Source organism: Tinamus guttatus, unplaced genomic scaffold (assembly GCF_059628265.1).
Source record: "Tinamus guttatus ecotype Peru unplaced genomic scaffold, ASM5962826v1 Tinamus_guttatus_pri_ptg000203l, whole genome shotgun sequence".
Lineage (NCBI taxonomy): Eukaryota > Metazoa > Chordata > Aves > Tinamiformes > Tinamidae > Tinamus > Tinamus guttatus.
The window spans coordinates 218084-242018 of record NW_028288737.1 but is presented as its reverse complement, the minus strand read 5'-3'; the positions used below and the strand labels follow the sequence as shown (position 1 = coordinate 242018).

Here is a 23935-nt window from a genome sequence, read left to right as displayed (position 1 = left end):
TTGCTTCAGACATTCACAAACATTTACAGACACAAGCAGGCCTGATTTAAAGAAATACTTTAAGAGAGATCAGTTCATTCATACTAACTGCAAAACACTCTAAAAGTCTATTCAAATCACTAACAATTCTTTATAACTGCTGTTAAAAAATCTGTAATGTGCTAGGAGAATAATTTTGTCCTGAGATATGGAGGATTCACAGGGTATCACAGCCTCATGGCATGGACACAGGCATCTTCCCTGAAACGGGGAGTCAGAGACGGTTTCTGTCCTTGCAGTGTCAACTCAGGGCAAATCTGACCTTAAATCAAACAACCTAACACCCATGTGTCACAATTTTGTATCTCTAAAATGGAATTTTACACAAAATTATGTACTCCTATACCCTGCCTTTTAAGGTCCTGACCACCTGGCATTTGTAACATGACAACTGTCACTTAAGCAAACCTGAGTTTACCTGAATGAGGACTGCACTAAAGTCCAGCCTTGTGTTGGAACAACACACGGGGAGCCCATCTCCTGCAAGGAGAGCCTCCCTGGCCACCTTTGGCCACCTTTGTTTTACATTTCAGATGACAGAGAACCTGAACGGTATATGAGCAACATCTGTCTTTATGAAACTGCACTGTTTTACAAAAATAGCTCAACGGTGACGTAAATAGTTGCAGTATCTTTTTGCTACATGCCCACCATGTCAAACCTATCACCTGCAAGCTTAGGCTCCTCCCGCATCCTTCACAGAAGCCTTTCAGGAAGCAGACAAAGCAATAAGAACTGTAATTAGTTCATTAAGGATTGTCAAATCAGAAAAGCCCAACACACAAACTGAAACACACATATCATTATCATACTGGCATATGTATTAAAATAAAACCTTAAACTCAGCTTCAAAACAAGTTTGTCTTGTTACTGTGTTTTTTTATAATAGCTATTTACTACACAGCTACAACTAAAACCAAATCAAAATGTGAGGAAACAGGTGGCTACATTCAGAAGACTTCCAGAACCAAAGCTTTTAAGATAAAGGCCTCTTTAGGAGAAGAGCCTGGGAAAGGGAGGAAGGACCCAATAGTTTCTTTTGGTTGCAGTCATGTTTAGATTGGTTTGAGCTGGTTGACAAATCGCTTTTTGTGATCTAAACTTAATTGTTACCTTTAATTTCCTCCAATTAGTATAAGAATACAGAGTGCAATGTTCAGATTTGACTAACTTCTTTAATAAATTACCACACTCCCTCTCTGGACTCTTGCAATATCCTGTTCTGGTTATTGCAACCATTGGTCTTGCAGTCTTTTCACTCTGCTGTGCTCACTTGCATCAATCTAAAATCACCTTGCCCTGCCTCTCGTTCTCCCTTTCTGACCTCTGGAAAAGGGGGGTCAGAAAGACAGTCAATGACTTTCAATGACTGTGTCGAGCACAAGACAGTCTATGTCAAAACTGACACAGAGTGACTCAGTTACAAACACGAAATGCAGCACCACTGCCCTTACTTCCAGCCAGTGCTGTGTCCCTTCCCTTCAAAATAAAGAAAAGAAAGAAGACTATAGTTTCCCTATGCCAAGAGTGTAACTTTCTAAATCTAAAAGGTTTTCAGTTTTTTGTGAAGTAATGCAGACAAGTTCATAAAACTGCCTTTGATTCATCACTTTTGAATTTTATACTTCTTTACCATGCCATTCACATTTTTTCACACTCTTCAAATTCATTTCTGTATATTCATAACAACAAAGTCAATAGATTGTATTTATTTATTTTAAGAAGTCATACTCTCTCCTTTACAGGTGAAAGGAGGAAAAAAACGAAGGAGATGGTTGTCTAATGTGTGCTATAGTGACAGGGCACACTGCCAAGACAGACACTTTTCTCTTGGCTTAATGAAATATGTCAGGTTATCCTACATTTAAATGGATCAAATACTGAGCATGCTTCTTTCCCTTAATAACTAATCATGTCTTTACCTGCCTCTCTGTGTTTTCAGCAAGTTATTTCTGGCAATTAATTACGGCAGACATAAAAAGGGTTTCGCTCTACAATGTCACTTGCAGGAATAACAGTGAGTAGAGGAATAAGAGCAACAGCAGTTTCAAAAAGACTCTAAAATGGTGTGAGTCTTCATAGTCAAAAATAAAGTTTTATTATCATTTGGATTGTACACAGGTTTCTAGGCATGGCTTTTTTCTTTATTTAGAAGCATGTTAATTAGAAACAATTTGCATCAAAAACTCAGCAAGTTAATGAAATGCAGCACTGGCAAGTTCAAGCAGGGGATGAATGTAATCTTGATTTTATTATTGAACAGAAAATAAAGAAAAAAAGAAAAAAGATGTCTGCTACTAAGCCTATCAAAAAAGCAACCACATAAAAAGTCAACTATTTGCTTTGTAGAACATTACAATGTAAATACCTAAAGAGGACCAGTAGCTCCTGCTAACTTTCATGTTCTGAAAAAAAAGTCAATCTCCTGTCATGAAGATGCATTAGATACAGAAAACCTTGTGGTAACACACAATTAAGTGATTTAGCATAAATTTTTGGATTGGGGAAGGTAAGCCTGAAGAAAAAGGAAAATGTAAATAAGATAGACTGAGTATTTCCCCCTCATTAGAGTCTATTGTACTTACCTGTTGTTCAGAAAGCCTGGCAATCCACAACCTCTAAATGCAGAAATAATGTAAAATCTGAGCAAGCAAGGGATATCAAATATGAAACATCACACATACCTTGAGTTCAGGATATTAATCCTTAAAAACCAAAATGCTAGTAGTGTTTCAAAAGCTATGTAACTGTAAAATACCACAAAAATCTCACAGTCAGAAGGTTTTAATCATGAAAAGACAGCTGCCTTATCAGTTGAGGTTGGAAGGGACCTCTAGAGGTTATCTAGTCCAGCCCTCCTGCTCCAGCAGGGACACCTAGAGCACGTGGCACAGGGTGGCATCCAGGCGGGTTTGAAAGATCTCCAGAGAAGGAGACTCCACAGCCTCTCTGGGCAGCCTGTGCCAGGGCTTCGTCACCCTCACTGTCAAGAAACCTTTCCTTAAGCTCCTGTGGAACTTTCAGTGCTTTGGTTTGTGGCCATTTCCTCTAGTCCTATCACTGGCCACCAGTGAAAAGAGGCCAGCACCATCCTCCTCACTGCCTCCCTTGAGGAACTTATATACACTGATTAGATCCCCTCTCAGCCTTCTCTTCTCCAGGCTGAACAGGCCCAGCTCCCTCAGCCTCTCCTCGTAGGGCAGATGTTCCAGGCCCCTGATCATCCTTGTGGCCCTGCGCTGGGCTCTCTCCAGCAGCTCCACATCCCTCTTGTACTGTGGAGCCCAGAACTGGACACAACACTCCAGATGTGGCCTCACCAGGGCTGAGTAGAGGGGCAGGATCATCTCCCTTATGAACTCCTCCTCTTACCATGCCATAGCAGTCATGGTGCAAGAGGGATTTAAATCAGATCTCAATCTTTTCCAGCCCCTCAGAGTTCATGGAGAAGCAGCTTCTGCATGCGGTTATTCTACGCTTGCCTTTGCACTCCTCATGATACAATTCAGAGCTCTCCTGAGGGGAACGAACACCAACTGTGCCCAGAGCTTCATACAAGGGCTGCTTGTTCCCTTTCCAGGAAGCCTATCAAAAAGCATGGTTGAAAACAAATTACGTGGTCTTTGCAAAATGGCTGAATATCGAATGTATTATCAACAAACAAAGTTTGAAGTAACTCGATCTGTAAGCTATTCCATTTGCAATCATTGTGTAGTCTTTTTAAAAACTTTTTTTTTTTTTTAACCGAGTCTATCCAAAAGCCAGCTTGACCCAAAGCATTCAGTCTTTGCTTAGATCACTAAGAAGATTAGAGACTGTTTCCAATCCACATTCAGGGTCCACACACACAAAAAAAAGGCATTATGTAAATAGTGTAGCCTTGCCAGAGCCTCCCTCCAAATTCATTCCCAATTGACTAGGAAACAGAGTGCATCAAGTCAGAGCAGTGTTAACCAAAATCACAATTTAACAATTGGAGAATAACAAACGCTTCTGGATCTGTCTGAATGTATACCAGGAAGGACTACATCAAATTAAAATAAATACTCACAACTGACTCACCTTCTGAAATTCAGCTAAGTTTTGTAAAACTATTTTTTTTTTTGCTAAGTTAATACTGGAAAACATCACCAAAGCACCTGGCCTCCTGGAGTTCAGATTTCAAAAGACAGAAAGTGTTTCCACTTGTAGCCACCCTGGCCAGAGTGCCTGCATGAGTGCGCTGCAGAGAATAAAAGGATTTCTTTTTCCCATGGGACACAAAGGGACACTATTGATATTATGCAAAATGTACTCGCAGCCTCTAAATGCCAGGCTTGTTAAATGTTATTAAGGTCTTGGAGTATTAACATACACTTAAAAGTCATACTTTTTTCCTCACCACCAAGAAGAAACTGCTTGCAAACAACAGGCCACTGGACATACATCCGGGCTGGTTTTCAGCCTCACAACATGCGCTGTGGCACGGCCACGTGGAAAAGAATAAAACTCAGTCTGAGTCAGCTTTACCTTCCCAAGTCAAAGTCATTTTCTGGAAGATTTTATCTCCGTGCAGATAAGCTTAACCTTGTGATTAGTTCTTTCTTTCTGAATATTTTTTTTTCTTTTTAATTTTATTCCTATTGATGTGAACTTCAAGGGGCCATCTGCCTGCCTGGTGAAAGCAAACCACCTCACCGAGACAATACTATCCTCTCTGTAAAACTCACCCAAGTTTTTGTCTAGCTTAGCCTTCATTATCCAGAGTATTTGGTCACACTAAACTCACAGGATGGGCTGGTTGGAGGAGTAAGATGTGTTTTTGCGGGAGGTCAGAAGCCATTTCTGTCCCCCGGCTGCACTTTCCTGCACGTGCAAGGCTGTGCACAGCACGGCGTTTCAGGTGCTTCCATGGCACCTGGAACCAGCTCGCCTGCTGCAAACGCCAAGGAAAAGGTCACTTCTGTGCAAACTGAGGCAAATCGCCTTGTTTGTTGACCTACCTTGGTATTTAGCTGTGCCCTAGCAAGCTGGTGAGGCTTTCCCCTGGCTCCAGGAGGTCTTGGGTTGGTTGTTTTGATCAGGTTTTGCATTGCTTTGAAGTGGACAAAAGAAGAGCTATGTAGTTCTTATTACACAAGATCAGAATTTAGTAGTTTAAATATTCCTCCCCACAAAATGGCACAACAAATACGTTTTTTACCCTACCAATTTTCCGTTCTAATAAGAAAAAACATATGCAGAAGCAAATGTAGTATTTAAAACTCACTGGTACAAATTAATGAAACCTTTCAGCCTACCTCCTCTTCCAGGACTGCAAGCAGCACAAGAAATGCAGCTGCTAAAATTAATCCCCAAGCTGCAGATGGGAATTACATGACCTGAGGACTGACAACAGTGCTTTGGATTCTAGGTCTTTAAAGAACAAGTGCCCAGTTGTCTGTATCACAAAATCACCATCATTTCTTACACCTTGCTTTCCAATGCTGAAGACTCCAAGGATTGAAGGCCTTGAGCAAATGACTTACCTACGTGCTTAAGTGTCAAACAGGGGTGGACTAACAAATATTTGCACGTGCTCTCCTGAATGACAGCGAGGAAATCAAGCTGAAAGATCCCTGTGCGTAGACCACGCTTGGGAAGGCTCTAGTGCCATTTAGTGCACTGATGCCCTTGTTCTTAGAAACTGGAGGCAAAACTCAAGCAGGTCAGCACCTCTCCTGAGGAAACTGGTGCGTGGTAAAGAGCTCACCTCAACTATTTTCTCCTAATCAGAACCACTGTCCTGGCACCATTTCTTCCAGTATTGATTGCTTTGAGACGCTGAGCACTGTGACTCTTTTTCTTTCTTAAACATGTTACATTTTGCACTTACTTGGAAAGCCTTACTTGTTTTTCCATAAAATTAGACTGAATTTAAGCAACGACGAGAATCGGATACAACTTCAACAGACAGCGATTGCAAGGTAACTCTGCACTTAAGCATCTCATTTATAAACTTGAACCTTTTCCAACGTCAGGAACAGATCATACATGAAGATGATTTTTACTCTATTACACTTATACAATACTACCTTTATGAATGCCTTACGAATACTGAACACTGTTACTAATGCTTTTGAAAGCATTTAAAACTAACATGAGACTTAAGAGAGGGGAATCCCACAATAGTAGGCATTAAAACTACATTTCATTTTTTAAGCCCAATACTGCATTTTTCATGTTCAATGGAAACTTATTATTAGTCTTAATTAGCTCTCTAGGTACAGAATGAGGCCTATCAAAGCACATTCCTCAAATGAAGGCCCACATATGTTTTGGTCAGACGAAGCTCCTTCCAGCGGGCTTTTTGGCAAGATTAATTTCTACACGACTAGCATTATGTGCTAGTGCATGTTTCCTGACAAAGCTGTGTTCAGATCAATCCCCGTTTCTCCTTGAAAACCGCTTAGCTATTATTGTATGCCAGACGCATCCCCCAGCACACGGCTGTTGCTGAAATGCGTGTTTGTGTGTACTGCCACAATGCCTGTAAGCAGTGCCTCTGTACTAACAACATTCTTCTTCCCCAGAAGAGCTGGTTTCCAAAGAGCCAATTAAGTGAAAACCAAGCCCGCATTCTTTCTTAGTTTCACCGAGAAACAGTGCTCTCTCGTTTCTAAGCAGAATAATGGAGGAATTAATAATTATACAAATGGAGTAAGCTGCATTTGCTAGCTCTTCTCTGAATATTCGATCATCAACGGCGTTATTCACAAGCGAGAGACAAATCCTACAAACTGTGTTTTTTCCAATTTTTTTATATTAATGGCAAAACCTGCAAAGGGTAACAAAATCACTAGCTGGCCTGGCAGCAGGCACTGCTTTCTGAAGCTTTCTGCTCCCCAGCATGGCAAGAGCTCCGGTACATCCGGCAGCGCTGGCTCCTCCGCGTGCCATGAAGGAGCTGCGGAGCGGAGGACGGGATGGAGGCACTTGGGCAAGAAACTAACTCCAGAAGCGGAGAAGAGGTGCAGATGGGGAAACGCGATAAAAGGGAGTAATTAAAGGTGAAGGGGAGTGTCAGGATGTATTAAGAGGGTTGGAGTGTCAGGATGCATTAACAGGGTGACCTGCACGGTTCGTTCACTAAGAGCCCCGTGGAACCACCCTTTGCGTTACTGAATAACCTAGACCCGAGTAACTGAAGGCAGAGGAGCTGCTCCCCTGCCAAAGGGTCTTGTTCGGCTGTCAGAGCCCTCGCCAAGGCCTCCCGAGGCGCTGCCTGCGGGAAGGTTCCTCGTGCCCGGGATGCTCAGGGATCTGCTGCAGCAAGGGGTGGCGTCTCTGGGGATGAGAAAGAAACTTAGAAAATAACGAAATGTGCCACTGGAGCAAACGAGAAAATAACTCTACCAAAGGCGACAGAAAACGGCCAGGAAGGACTCTCAAATCAGAATCTAACTATAACTGATACATATAGAAGGGAAAAGGGAGAATAATGCTAACAAGAGTAGCTTTAAATATAAATTTATTTATAATGCCTATTAAACTCATTACCAAAATTTCAGATGTTGGAAACTTACTAAATGAGAGACAGTATAATAATTTAAGGCAGTCTTATTCATAAGTCAGTTAAAAACAAATTAAAATATATCAACCAAAATAAAAACATGCACTTTCCTTGGCAGCAATTTACAGTTCACAAACAGAGCTTTAAAATGCATGTGTGCGGGTAGTTTATTTTTTATGTAAAGTGCTGAAACTTCTCTCAGTAGACATAATCATCACTTGCTTTTATGTTTTGTCCTGAAGCATGACTTTTCACTGCCATCCACAAAACAGATTTCCAGCTGCATAACCAAACAAACTGCTGTACTAAACATAACACACGTTTAAATTGCACTCCCAATGAACAAACCCAGCAATACCGAACCAGTCTCAGTTTGCTTTCAGGAGACCTCTACATATGGAAACCCGGTCATTCATGCATGTGGTGTCCTTATTTGTAGTGCCTTTGTCAGGGAAATCAAGTCTTGAAACTCTGATTGCACTAAAGAGGCCTACAGAAATGTCTACATTTTTTAAAGAAAGCATACTTTTTCTAATTAAAATGTATAGTCATTGAATCCACATGGCAATTGTTTCTTTACAAAAAAAAAAAGCTGATGTTAATCAGCTACAATGTTAATACTTGAAACATTTGTGACTAACAAAGATATGAAATTATTTGACTAACAATTTACTGCATCTCTATTAAAAATGACAGTTAATAATTCTGACTCAAACATTTATCCTGCCTTACTCCAGCCAAACAGACTCTAGAAGATGCCAGTTCCTCCTGAGCTCCCCATGCAGCAAGTGGGGCGAGTGTTTTTGTCCCTTCTCTCCATTCACACTCTATTCCTGGAAATCGTTGCTAAATATGGCAATTAGCAGGAATTGCAATATGTGGAGTGAGTGGGTTTGACACAGGCCCTGTGCAGAGGTGGGATTAGCCAGATGGTGTTTATCCTGCTCGGAGAGCGGAGCGAAGAGCCGCTCTGCAGCTTCTCCTTGGCTCCGCACCGATCCCGCCCGCAGCACGGCAGGGATAACCCCCCACGCCACCTGCACAAGCACTCAGCGCCCCTTCCCAAACCCCACACGGTGCCGAGGCCGTGCACACTGAGGGGACGACGGCTGCTCTAAGCACTGTACCCGAGGAGCTGCTTCACAGACCACAGTGCACGTGTCACTCGTTCCTGCGACACATTTTTGATGCCTTTTCTGGTTTGCAGATGGGAACATGCAGAGCACCGAGCCAGTCTGGAAGCTTTTCCAATCAAGAAAATCACCAACACGCTCTGGATTGAGGCCGTAGCTATCCAAATCATCTACAAAACTAAGGCTTATTTTTTCTTATTTTACCCTGCTTTCTTGGTCCATTTGTACTTCTATTTGCTGGCAAGATTTCCATATCGATACAGAAATGTGCAATGGACAGCTGCAGTGAATTATTATACATCTTGCTGTAGCTGGCATCTTTCCTAAAATCTTAAATTCCAAAATGGTAGGAATAGATACAAACTTTAATGTGCACTATTTCCTGTGGAGATTATAAATACAATCAAAAGGCTAATCTCTTGCTCCAACCTGAAAATATATTAATTTTATTTTAACATCATGACTCTTGAGGAACAGAAACAACTCTTTGTTTCTGACTGTTTTGGACAAGCCATATAGAACTGAGCACAAGATAAGAGTCTAAAGATAGAGAGCAAGAAAACACCTTCCTGTCGATAATCCGAACGCAGAAAAATTTCTGTGTCCTCTCTAGGGTTTGGCAGTTCCTCCTAAGAGCTGGCTTGCTTATTTCTAAGGGTGTGGGGTGCAGAAGGAGGCGAAGCCGCGCTCCTCAGCCCATCTGCGATGGCAACAGCAAGGGAAGCCGTCACGTTTTCCAAAAGGGCTACCTGGAAAGGCAGAGCATTCTTCTCCAAATGAAATGCCTTTGCATATTCTTAAAAACAAAGTCATTGGAAAAGAGAGACACAATTTAGAGTATTTGATAAGGCTGCTCAGCTCTTGCTACTTTGTTTTCAATTTCAGATAAAATATGTTTGCACATTATTTCCACCACAACAAAATCAGGCTCACCATTCCTATCTGAGCAGGAGCCTTGTAGAACAAAGTATGTTTTATAGTATAAGAGCTATGTCCTTGACAGAGAAAACTGTTCAGGAAAAAAAAAAAAAGGATCTGCAGAAAGAAACAGCCAACAACCAGCTCTTCATCAAAATCTCATTATCTGAAGAGAAAAAGTGAAAATGGAGAGACACTAATTACTTTCTCCTGCAAACCACGCATGAACACTTCTTTTATAAACAGAGCTCTTAAAATAATTAAGCTATTTCATGCCAAGTATTCCACAGACCTGCCCCATAGATAATTATTTACCAGTTCTCAGTTACCTATCATGAAAGATGCATCTCTGCAAGTGAGGCAGGAACTCCCAGCTCATTTTTTCAAGTTCAAAGCCTGCTCTAAAACCACCGGCGTTTGCAGAGACATCTACTACATGTCCATTGAAACACACACCTTTTCATGACAGATTTCCCAATGCCCTCCAGAGCAGACATCTAAAAAGGAATTGCCTCTCTGAAGGGTAATTAATACTGCAGTGTCCTCAATCAAAGGCGAGTAAGGTTATCATGGAGGCGATGGCTGCCCGGTGCTCTCCTGCATACAGTCAAAGGCCAATTGTTACTGCTTGGCAGCTCTTTTCTGTACAGCATCTTTCATGATAAAGTCACTGTGAGGGCTGAAACTCCAGGGCAGCTACTTTTAAAATAAGTAAGGCTTAAGAACAAAGCATGGGCAACTAGAAATGCAAATACCTTAATCTATCTCAAACACTGCTACCTTAAGCGAGATGAAAGCTGGTTAGCACCAGCTTCCTGCAGAAGGGCTTGATTACAACTGCACAGAGGGTCAAATCCAAGACACTGGCAAAACGTCTAAACCAAGATTTGTCGGCAACTCTAAACTGAATTTAGGATGTGCTGCCATATCCCCAAGAAATTCGGTGTAAAGCTGGTGAATGTTGAAGCTTACAGTTTGTCCTGCCAGCCAGGACAGCTGAAAACATCACTGGCCGGTTAGAAAGCCACAAATTAAGTGGCTCTAAAGGGCCTTTTTCATCAGTACCATTGAGCAAACATCAGGATGCCCCAGCAGAGAAGGCTTTAAGTGGGAAGAGGAAGGAGGTGGGGAGAGAGGGACAGCGCGAGCTGTGCGTGACAGCAAGGAATTGTGCCGAGACACCAGTATGCTTGCAGCATCTTCATTAAAAGGCTTAAATAGCTGCCAAATTAACCTCAAGAGAGATTATCTTTACCTGTCAAAGTGGTAATGAAAGTTATTAATCATTTTATCGTGCTAGGCACGCAAGACAGCAGGGCTTGGTGGGGAATGGCCTAGTTCTCTCACCTCAGCACTTTGCTCCCGAGCACCCAGACAGGATTAGTGTCTGGCAGGAGATGCCAGATGTCTCGACAACCATTTTCACAGCAGAAGGTGTCCCAGACCACACAAAGACACCTGCTCACTTCTAACTGAGCGCTTGAGGTAAGTCTGCAGGCGCCAGGAGCTCGGACACAAAGATTTCAACCTTCCTTGAGAACCAGGCACCACCATGACCACCAGGTGCTTTGGCAAGTGGTAGACAGGATGTCTCTACTGGAAAATCCCAGGCTAAGAGCTCTGGCTTCGGATGTGTTAAGCATCATTTCCAAGACAACAAATTGCAATCATCACCCATTCCTCCCTCGCTTTCCAACGTGAAAAAGACTGACCTCACATTTTTTAAAAAAGAGCACAGCGTTTAAATTAAAAGCTGAGCAGACCACATGTTGACCTCCAATTACACTGCCCGAAATGAAAAATCAGGACAACTGTTTAAGACAGCAAATGACATCACTTCAATTAATGAAACCTGTCTGTCAACATAATTCACTTAAATACTTGTCACGTTCAAAGCAGCTTTAAAATTACATTAAAGGGATTTACATGAACTGTCCCCTAGCTTTCTGCATCAAGCTAAGGTGCAAGAATACCTTCACTTTCTATATTTTTCTTTTTAAAAAAATAAAGGCAAAACAAGGGCAAAATTAAGTCACTGAATATTTTTATTTCCAAACTTCTGTGCCTGGAAAATGTAGTTCTTATTTATCACCTTTGAGCCATTAAAAATATTTTTACAGTGACAAGGTTCCTCAGTCTAGACATGAAAAGACTTACTAAGCCATGTTGACTAACACCCTCCTAACTTGTTAATATTGTACACTACCACGGAAGTCAAAGTTTAAAAAATACTTTTTTTCACCTCAAAGCCGCCACATTTCCAAACATCACCTTATAGTCTCTTCATTTGGAATAGTGGACTGACGGTGGTTATACTTTACATCTAACTGTGCAAGCATGTGTCTAACTGGGAGCTTGGTACACACAGGACGATACAGGGGATTGACCAACATGGATTGATTAGAAGAAAGCAGCTCATAAAGAGATTTGATTTTTTGCCTCTTTAAAAAAAAAATAAAAAGAAGAGGACAGCTTAAAAATACACCTAAAGCAGTGCGAGCCTTAGTGCTCACGTCAGGGAATACAAGCATGCCAAAAAGGAAAAGCAAACACAGTTGCTCATTAAGGCTTTCCAGGTCCCAACTCTAAAGAGAGAGATTGGACAAAAAGCACAAATCTCTCTTTTGACTTGACTGAAAAGGCACCCACAAATTCCTATATTTTTCTCGGACTTCCTTACTGTCCTCTTTCACGTTGAAATAGAGATGTGAACGACAATAAAACAGAGCCTCTTTCCCCAGGGCAAGGCCTCCCCGCTGCCCGCAGCAGAGGCGCGTGGGCCTGTGTGCGCAGCGGCCTCCCCCGGGCACCCCTCGCGCGCTGCCCTGGCCAAGGCCTCCGCTGGAGCTTCCTGACGTGTCCCAGCCCAGGAGGGGGCCCGCGCGGAGCCCCTCGCTCTGCCCCTCACCCTGTTCCCCCCGCACGGCCCCTGCGGCCCCTGCCTGCTCTCGCCGCCCGGCCTACGCTCCGCTGCGACAAACTCAGGCTTGGCAGATCCAGGGAGTCCACTTCTTGGGACCGCTCTGTTTAGCTGCAAAATGTTAATACAATTTATTACGAAGCCTGCTAGCTCAAAATGTTCACGTGGTTTTCTGTACCTACACATAACAGACTCCCCCGCTCAGAGGGGGAATCTTTTCAATGGTAAAGGCAATGAGGTAACGCAAAGCTAAAGGTACCTGAGATGTCCATTAAAGTCATCACCTGGAAAAACACTGCCTTTCCTGACGTATTATTTTATGTAAGTCACTTATAAAACAATCATTTAAAATACAATACAGTCTTTTGAAAGCTAACCCTTGAAACTATTTCAGAGGTATTTAAGTATGTTGCAACTATACTTCTTAAACAAAAGCCTATTGTAAAATCTCTTTTACCAAGAAATGCAAAATGTTCCCTGCCTTCAGACCAAGCTTTGGGATGAATATGGTATTCTAAAATTTTGTTCCAAATCTTCAGAGGACAGTACCATCTAATATGCACTGTTTACTTCTTTGTATCAAACAGCCTTATCTCACTTTAATGTTTTTCTAAAATAAAGCCTGCAACAGTGCAGTAAGCAAAGAAAAGCAGAACACATCAACACCATAACGCAATAATCAAGAACATATTTTTAAAAATCCTATGGTTAAAACAGACAGATTGTTATTCTGGAAAATTAGCGGCACTTTTAAGTCAATTCGAACAACTTTCTTCCAAATGTTGCAATTCTTTTTATTCTGTTACAAGCACTGAAGCGAATGTACCAAAGGGAACTTTGCCTCAAGCTCAGGGCTCGCTTTTGAATAATTCAAAAGCAAGATCACAGTGGCTTAATTAAAGGGCCCTTTTTCAGTTTCTTGCCTTTTCCCATGTTGCTGTTTTAGTACCATATGACTCTACTAAGAACTTAATAATTTTGCAGCATCTATGCCACTTCCATTTTCTTTGGAAATGCAATTCTATCGACCTCCAAGTGATTCCAAACTAGAAATATGGACAACTGAAATACGCAGGTATTTGACACAGCTAAAAACACCAAAACAAACTTCTTAGTGTCCTCAAACAGGGATTTGAGTTTTGGCATGAATTGTGGAAGGCAGAGTTTCCACAGCTGCTTTTCTCTTGACCCTTTCTTGAGTGCTCGCATCCTTAGAGCACTGCAGGGACAAGAACAGGTACAGGTAGGTACGGGTACATTGCAGCTACATTGCTCGTCGCAGAAAAAGAGCTGTATAGGCACAACTTAAACCTGCACAAACAAGTTGTTCTGCTGCTTTGAATATGGTCTGTGAGTATAACTAGTGGGGACCTTCAGCACACAACTCTCCATGATGGAGAGAAAATTATGGACAGCAATTTTGCATGTCACTGTTAATTTACTTGCCTACTACCAAATGGATTGCATATGTAATGTAAAACTTACAAACATCAGTGATAAGGTACTTGGAACATTCCTCAAGGGATGCTGGCGTTAGAGGGACTTCAAAGAGCACTTGTGCCCTACAGATACGATAGCAGATGGCACGTGAATCTGTACAAAAATGAACTGTATTTTCTAAAGTACTGAAACCAGCCAGTAAGGCTAAAAAGGCAGCTAGACTGCAACATACATCAAAACCTGCAAAGTCTTCACAGGTGGCAACTGGATTCTGACCAGATGAACTTTTGCCAAATCCTGCAATGGGATCAGCTACTGTTCTGGGCCATTTTTCTGGTCAGATCTGCTGTCTTTACAGGGAAATACGAGAATACGTGGGCTGGAATTAATGGCAGCTCTGCTTTTTTTTTTTTTTTTCCCCTTATGAGTCACTGCAGTGCTACTGTAGTGACCATTTTCAACTGATCATTTTTTACCCTGGTTTCTGCAGTCATTAGTTTGAGTCTGAAATTAATCCAGACAAAGAGAAATGTACCCTGTGAAAGTTAACACTCATGGATCTATTTTAGATACCACAGGATAACACTGGCTATTTGATAATTCAGAGTAAAGCTCATATTCAGATGTGTTATCTCTAACAGATTGCCCTGCATATTTCACTATTTGTATTTTTAAAGAGCAGTAGAGTTCTGTCATGACAAACTCTGCATTTTACCACTATTGGACTATATTACCACCCCCAAATCCTTCCATCTCCACTAAAAATTGAAACTTTATTTGTACCAACATACTAAATATTTTGTAATAATTATGGCATAAAACAGATGGGTAAAATATGTTTATGCCTTCTATGCTTCTTTTAGATGCGTAAAGGTCACACAAAATTTTCACGAGTATCTTAACAAATCCATGTATAAAAATGATCTGAATATCCAATCTGTGTTTCCTGTTTTTGCTGGACGATTCCTTGGATTCCCCAGACTATTTTAGACTTTAGACAGGTTATACCAGCATCAGTATGTGAATTACCGGTACAGAGTTTTTAACCAGCATAGATGCATTGCTATAAGCCATAAAGGGGAAGGAAAAATCACTATAGAAAAGGTGATTTGTTTTTACCTCGCAGTTTGGAATAAGACGTACCAATCTGCCTAAGTCCGTGCTGATGGAAGGGATGCTTCTACTGCTCTACATGAAAATGATTAAAGCAAAAGAAAATAAAAACCCTGACCACTGTTTTCTAATTAGTCATTAAAGCTTCTCCTCAAGAGCATATGTGGATCTAAGCAAAACCAGAATAAACTCTGAAAATCCAAGTTGTGCACAGTAAAAAATTACTTCCTCTTCTACAAAGCATTCACTTGCAGAGGTCTCAGTTGTCACAGGTCTACCTGCCCTGCAGGAGGCCCTTCATATCAAAAGCATATTTTATCATTAATAATTCTATTTTTAAAATACAGCTTTTAGGTATTGCTTATTCATTCTGGAGACTCAAACAAGTGAAGAGAGACTCTGCGTTATTTTGCATATTTTATTTTTAGCTCCGTGGGCCTGTGTATTGCCAGACCTTCAAAACACTGACTCCTTTCATGACTCAGTCCACAGCACAGCTTACCTGGGCTGTCCTTCCACCGCGTTCGCACAAATGCTTGTGGGGTCACACAGCAAAACACATTAGGGAACTGATAGAGTAAAAAAGTACCTTTTTGTGACGCTTTGACTAAACACAGGAGACATGGATTGCGCCATGAGTGACAACACAGACAGAAGAAACAGGCTGTGTATGAATGAAGACCCAGTGTGCACAAGGCTTGGGCAAGAGAAGGACAGCAGGTTTGCCGCACTTCTAAGACAACTCAGAGTTAACTCTGAGTTAGCTCAAAGAACGGTAAAGGAATAGGAAAATACCTGTGTGTGGTTCTCACTTTCTCTAAATCTGTACATTCCTTCGTTAACGCAACTTAAGTGATTTGGTTTCTGGGACTTCCACACTGTCTGTGTGCCTGTCTGAAGACATGGGGCGCTAGACACCTAAAGGTGCACTTTAAACAGCACATTTTGGGAGAGGGAAGCCCAGTAGGGAATGTCTTTAAGCCACAGAGTGTAGGAGATGAACACTGGCCCCCAGGTCTCGGAGGTCCCAATGCTGCGATGCAGCTCAGAGACACAACACCTAGTGCCAAGAGGAGCCTCTGCGGCATCGGGCCAACCTTGCGCAGCTCCAACATCAGAGGCCTAAGCACCCCGAGGGGATCCAGCTTGGGAACCTCCGCACACACAGAAGGGCAGTCACAGAACCACTTGGGGAATCTTTGTGCTTCTTCCTGGTTTATAGTTCCCAAAGGGCTAAAACCAGATCCACCAAAATGAAGACCAGCACGAGACATCTGAGAACACTCCGAACCACAACTCAGGGAAACAAAATGACCTCGTCGCGTACAATGTTTTCCACAAATGTGCTGTGAATAAACGTTGTTGTATTCCTTTCTGACAGAAAATAAGCTGGCAACATTTGGGACATTAATTACCATCTCATAAGATGCCAAATCCTTCGCCAGCTTCTGATGCAGTTACATGGTACACTGCAGAAACAGGTTACTTGTTCTGAAATGAAGGCTCAGATAAGCCAATTCAGCCTTAAGCAGAACTGCATTTGCAGAAAACCACATCTTTCTAATTTTAACCCCATGAACTGAGCAAAATTATGACCCTTTGAGCTCCAGTAAAACGAACTCCTCAACCATCTTTCACAAATAAATACCTAGGCTTGTTTTTAACTGTATTTTCTGGTTTCATCTCTGACAGGTTCCCATATTACACTTATATGGGGTCACACCGTACGTACAATAGTAATGTATGTCCAGAGTTGGCCTCAAACTCAGAAGGGAGCTTCCAAAACCTGCAGATCTAAATGCAGATCATCTCATCCCACCCATAATTATGTGGGAACAGGACATATTCTTCTTTTCCTCTGTAAATCAACACATTCCACGAATGGTTGATCTTTGCTACTATGAAAGTACTGAAAACAAAAGACAAGCAGACCAGTATCACCCCTGTAAATTGACAATTCCTTCCAGCTGAATAAAGTCAGTTATATCCTTGACCTACTAAAAGATGAGTCACCTAAACTTGCAACTTCCATCTTTCAGAGACCATAAGCTAAAGAATGATTAAAGTCTAACACGTCTGACATGTTATGAGCAAAGCACAAACTCAAGTATCTGCTAATCAAACTGCTAGAAACCTCTAGCCTTATTTACACTTTTTACAGTGAAATAATGCAATACTGCACATGCTGCTCTGAAAATATTAGCTTTCATACAAATTAAAAGATCAACAAGGAGATTTCTTTATTTACCAATGCAGTTTGTGAAGCAGCAATGTATGATAGCTAATCTGGGGTCAGAACAGGCTATTATTGCACTGCACAAAAGCAACTCCATAGGTAAGGCCTAGGACCAGACGCCACAGAGCTCCCAGGTAGGGGCACGTGCCTGTATTTGTATCTATCTGGGACAAGGAAACCTGACTTGGCTACAGAGGAGCTCCCTGCTAGAGCTGGGTTTGGTAAAGGTTCAGGCCGGGAGAGGAACATGAGCTCTTGATTCGGAAGACCACTGACTCCTTAGGTACCTTCCAAGAGGTCTGCAGTTTAGATAAACGATGTTTAGCAGAGGAACTAACAAAGCCTCTGGACACAGTAGGGGTTAGTGACATGGTTTGCAGATATTTCTGACAAAATGCTGCCATTCTGCATAATTGCTGAGCTAAGGGCTGGCAGTGGAGCAGCCATGTGGCTACCATCATGTTCAAAGTTGGAAGAAATGACAGGGCTAGAGCTTGGGCCAGACAGTTCTGCCCAGCAAATATCAGCACAGACTAAAACCTGTTATCAAACAGTGGCCACGTTGCTTTGCTCGTATGTGGAACTAGAACAAGCTGCTGACAGAGAATAAAGGCTCATATTAGAACTGGCTTTAGGGTCAGCATTTGGGTCAGCAGATGCTGATGAACTGCAGTGATCTGTCAGATAAGAACTGAGATAATTTGAAGATTGGGAGTGGAATTAGGGTTTGTGCAGCCTCTGGAAGGGGCTGATAAAGGACAGCATCTCCTTTGGGTATCAGGGAGGGCCACCCGCCACGATAAAGGCGCCCCATGACAGGACTCTCCACACCCTCAGCAAGCTGAGCACTTCCTGGCATGTCAGCCCTGCGGAGCATTATCCTGTTGACCCAAGACTTACTGGGTGGTGCAAGCGCATCAACCTCCAGCCCTTGCGGGTCCACTGGCTGCATGCACCGCTGTACCCGCACATAAACGCGCATGGCCCGCAGCTGGCCCTCCCAGGAGCCTCAGATTTCCTGTGCCATAGGTGGGGAGACACCACCTCTCTCTGTGTAAGCACCGTGGGAGATGGGGCAAACAAGGAAAACATCTCTCTGAAAACACCCAACCCTTACAGCCTGTTTCCCTCTTCGTTTGTACTGATACTGTCATGTCTGAAATACAGCCTGGAGAAGTTAAGCATTTGGCAAACGACATCCCCTCTTTTAATAAATATATTTTTAAAATGGTGGATAAAGTCTGCGTAGCTGTTTAGTCCTGCCAAGGAGATGAAAAACCAAATCAGCCAAGTCTACAGCGCTGCAATACAAAAGCTTGTCTGTGTCTTCTCTGAACAGGAGTTTTGGTGGTGCTGGTCTTGGCAAAACCTGGCATTTCCCCTTTGCCAGTTCCAGGGAACTGACATCTACCACATTACTCAGAATTTTCCAAGTTCAAGGTTCAGGACTGACCTTGCCCACTTTGTGCTGCAGTAAAGCCTGGCAAGGATCTAATCTATCATTATGCTTTAGTCATAAAATAGGTTCACCCACATTAGTGATGTATGGTGAAAAACATCACTCTTAGTCACAGACAAGACTCGGACACAATTATGAAACTTAAGGAGAAGGATGAAACACACAATCACATTTCAAGAACAAAACCATGTCCAATTATACAGTAAAAAAACATTTAAAAAATCAATGCAAGTTGCATACATCCTATCTGTACCATTTTTCAAGCTTGCAATTTAGGGAACGCAGGGTAGGCAAGAACTGCAGAGTTGCTCAATTGAATATGCCATCCTGCTTCAGCACTCTCTACAACTTCAGAGGAGAAAGCTTCACAGAGAGTCTCGCCAAGAGGGAACTAGAATGATCAAGCCTCATGGTCACAAGACCACGCTGCTGTTGTGAAACAGTCATTGGGTAAACAAGGGTGTAGTCTGCAATATAATTTACGACTGGAGGAAAAAAATGTTATGCCACAACCAAAATGTGGTCTTAACTATGAAAAGGTACCAAGACAAGAAAATAAGAATCTCACCAATCCACACTAATGTCAAAAATAGAGCAGAATACATGCAATGATGCAGACTAGGTAAATAAGGTAAACTAGGTAAAACTAGGTAAATAAGTCACAGAGTTAATCCTGGAGCCAATAATTTAGAAAGACGCAACAACAGCAGAGAATTGCAGGTGATCTGGGAGTAAAAGTTAGCATAACACAGAAGTGACAGCTAAAGTTCAGCTCATCTAGGTGAAGTCACAAAAGCATCATACTCCCATAACAACAAGAAATTAATGGCAAAAAAAAAGAGTTAAGAAACTCATTTTAAAACACATATTGATCTTATGCTTGCAGATACCTATTAATAAAGCATAATCAGAAGGGCATCATTCAACATCCTTAGCAGCTGAAGTCTGACCAAATCTTTTCCCATCCCTTTTTACGTTTCAAGGAAGTGATTCAGCAGAACTAAAGGATTTCAGAGAAGTTTTCCAGACCTATGGTGTTTCCAGAAATTGAATAAAGAACTTTCAAAATTAGCACCTCAACAGACCACCAGGCTCAGCTCTGGGTATACGAACATCTCTTCTGCCCCTGTACTAAAGAAGCTTCCCTGGGGGTCCAGCCTTGATTGTCCCATCAGTTCATGGCCTTTTTTTTTTTTTTTTTTTTTTGGTGAAGAGGAGGGAGAAAGGATATACTGCCCCTCTCCTCTACACTCATCAGCCAGGCCCCAATGCGGGACTGCTCTGAAGAGCTCCCAGGGCAGCTGAGGAGGGCGCTTCCCGCCTCTGCCACTCACGGCCACTTCTGAGGACCATGGCTGCGCCACAGGAAGAGGCAGAGAGCGGAGGCACCTCTGCTCCCTGCCCTCCTAAAGGCTCTGACCCAGACAGGCTGGGGGCGGCGGGATTCTGGGAGCGAGTAGGGCAGCCAGCCAGGCCTCTCCCATCACTGCAGGGAGAAAGTGGCTTCAGTGGCCTCTCCCCTGAGGGAGAAAGGAAACACAAAGGCATTAGGTGCGCGGCCTCGCTGCTGGTGCAGGGAGGAAAGAAGAGTCTTGGGGCAGGAGAAGGAGGCAGCACACACACACACACACACACACACAGATATATACACACGTCGATGGGCCAGTGCACTGGGTGGCAAGCGGAGGTACGAGGAAGCAGAGAGCGCCCTGTCATGGGAAAAAGCTGAAGGGAGGGGATGTGAGTCCACCAGGAGAAAGGCGCATGGGAACGTACACCATGGATTTTAACCAGGTTTATGAGCAGTGGCCCTCACTGACACTTCCCCAAATTAGCTACGTATACATACGCAACGGCATCTCAAACCTCACTCCCAGTCGAATCTCCTAAGAGCTTTCCTCTGTAGTGTCAACCCAAAAGAAGTGGCAGGTTTTAGCTGGGTCTCGTAGTACGCAGTGTTCAATCCACAGGCAAAAGTTAACGCACACCTTTCCAGCCTGTATTAAACTCAGATTATTTATGGAGCACACCCATTATCCAAATTCTGTAAAAATCCATGTTGTGAATGTGCTTCTACTACAGGAAACTCTCTGGGCATGAGAATTGTTATTGAAAAATACTCTATAGAAAGTAGAGGATTAAATACTTACAAATGATTGTCCACAGTAGCCTAGGCAATATTAGAGAACCTGTTGCAATTAAAATTCATAAGCACTATTTCCAAATCTCACAACTCAGGTCAAGAACTGCAATCATAATAATCATTAATGAAATACTCTATTCTGACTCACTCCATACAATTAAGATACTCTTTTAAGAAGGCCTTTGCTTCAGTAGAGGAAGAAGGCAAAGGAACACACTGATAAGGAATAATTAAAGCAATACTGCTCTAATGAAAAGGTGAATTACTTGAACTGCCTGTAAACTATCCAGGTGTGCACAGAGTAATGCAATAGATGATACACTGGAAGCTCGGTGTACAGATGAAAGCAAAATGTAGTATCAGTGCTATATGCTGCAATGAAATTGACCCTGTACTTTCTGTAGTTTACTGTCAGAGATGAAACACTAGAGCATGTCATTGCTGCAAATGAACCACGCAGAAGGAAGATGACTTATCATCCACACGGTATCACGTTGGAAAAGAAAAAGAAAGCAGCTGATTTGCTTACTGATAAGAACACTGAAGTAAGATATCAAGGTGCCCATTACTGTACCTTCATGACATCTTTATAGGAACGAATGGCCTGAACTTCCTCTTTTTCATCATCGTCATCGTCATCCTCCACTCCTTCATCCAGAGCATCATATCCCTCATCTTTACTCCCATCCGTTTCCGTGGTGTTAGTCATGTGATCAATAAGATGCTCCAGGGGAGGGCTTAATTCCCGCTCTTCATTGTCCTTCAAACCATAGTCCAGGGCTTTATATATAATAATGCCCAGTGATTCAATGACCTGTAAACGTAAAAAAGAAACACTTGTTAATACCATTTAAATGGACAAATAGGTTAGTCTTGGAACACCCTTTTCTGGTGCTTGTGTAACAAACCTGGCAATCGAGAAGATGATAAACAGCAAAAAATAAAGGTAAAAAGTGAATCTCTAAAACTACAGTACTACCTTGCTAGTGCACCACAGACCATGCAACAGGGTCATGTCACATTCCTATTGTTTTCTTATTTCAAAGTTCAAAATAAAAATTAATAATTACAAAATAAAGTAGGACCCTTTAATATTATTTTGCTCTTCTCCCTTCTAAAATCAAAATATTCTTAAATACTTAGGAGGAAACACAACATAAGCAATTTCTAGTATTATTTTAAAAAATCAAAAAAGCTTATCATGCATGAGAAGGACTGAAATGCCTAAATCAGACGTAATGAAAGTACAATTTCTTGTGCTGTGCTGCAGTGCCTGCTGACAACGGATTTTCATTTTGCTAGGAAAACACATCAAAAAATAGGGGGGAGGGCAAAGAAAGCGCATTCTGTCCTTTGCTGCTTGGGAATGGGATTAAGGCATTCAAAAGCAGCCTGGCTAAAGCAGGATGACAGCTGCTGCTTCCTTTGATGTCCCGCACCAGGGCCCTTACAGCTTGTGCATTTTCATGCAGCAGATTTCCTAATAGGTGCTAAGCTGGCACAGCGCAAAAGCCTGAAACAGCATCAGTTCTAAACTCCATCCCAAGTCGCTCGGCTCCTTATTTAGGAGTCCTGCTCAAAACCACATTTATGCTGTGTCCATCAACGTCAAGGATTCGCCTTGCCAAGAGACAAAGAAGTGTGCACCTTGACCGAGAGGCTGTGCTTTAACATGCACAAAAATTGCCAACATTTAGTACTTTCAGTAATGCCAGTTTCCCAAGGAGCTTGTGAAACCGCTCAGCTCCACAGGAATCGCAAAGGAGAGTCACAGAACCGCTCACACTTCTTCCTGCTGACAGAAACACTAAGGCATCTTCACACCCGAGACACCTCTGTGTCGATATAACCAGATAGTCCAGATACAAAGCTTGACTTACTGCTGTCATGTTGCCTCTAGGATGATCAAATACAAACAAAAAAATGGAAACCTCTTCACAGTTGAACAGATAAATTGATAAATATGTGGTTTATTGAACTGGGTAATCGGGGAATATAACTTATTTGTTCAAAGTATTCATTATTTAAGAAAAAAACACTGGTTTCATATTTTATTTTTGTTAAGGTAACATAAAATAAATTCTTGCAGCATCTAACAAGATGGCAAGTGCTGAAATAGCCCTGAGTGATACCTGTGAAATCATCAGAGGCATAGTAGGGAAAAAAGGGGCCTTAGCATGGCATGATTTTAAACCAGAGAATTGAGCATCAGCACAGCAACACAACTTGGTGACATGGGAATAACTGCACTACTAATGGTAAATGATACTACTTGATTCTGATTAAAAAATTAATATGAAGTTGAATTTTAAAACTCATTTTATTCCTGGCCGACAGCAGTTTTAGCAGAGGACCTGATCTCTACAGTTCAAGCAGGGACTTAATACCTTAAAGAAGTAAACATGAAGCCTGCATCATTACCATGTCTTATCAAGTTCTTCCGAAAGTCACAGCCTCAGAACAAAACAACCCAGCCCCATCTCAAAAGCATGTCCCGCAGACTGGAGCTTTTATTTTGTCACACTCAAATCATTAGCGAAGGTGGAATTTGGACTCACTGTGAGCACCTTTCGAGCTCCTGCACCCATCTGCACTCATGTTATACCATTATTTTTAGACCAAGATGTGTTTAAGCCTGAGAGACTTCACCGGACCGCCTGGATTCAGCGTCGTGTAAAACCAACGTGCTCACACTGCTCGCACGTGCCCGACAAACCCGAGCCCCAAACCACGCAGAGGGATTTCACGTGCAAGCACAGGATGCAACCTGGCGCTTTGCTGTCCTCCTCACGGACAGTAACACGGGCCTCTTGCAAACAGCTTCTATAGTTTTCCTGGGTCTTCTGTAGGACTCAGGTTATAGGACACAAATCGGGATTAGAGAAGCCCTGAAGCTCTGGCTGCTGAGACAAGCAGCTTTGATCCTCCCGACGAGGACAGTAACCCAACACAACACAATCTGCATTACCAATGCGTTGGCTTCTAAGAATCGGGACAAATCAA

The 23935-nt window shown here is 42.3% G+C and overlaps 1 protein-coding gene across 4 annotated transcripts in view; it reads right to left on the bottom strand.

The window, feature by feature from the left end:
- Nucleotides 1–23935, bottom strand: part of SPIRE1 (spire type actin nucleation factor 1) — a 125373-nt gene that overhangs the window by 44572 nt on the left and 56866 nt on the right. For all 4 annotated transcript variants that reach the window (XM_088524054.1, XM_088524055.1, XM_088524056.1 and 1 more), the window contains one exon: nt 21507–21746. In XM_088524054.1, the coding sequence (XP_088380180.1) occupies nt 21507–21746 (240 nt within the window). The remainder of the gene's footprint in view (nt 1–21506; nt 21747–23935) is intronic.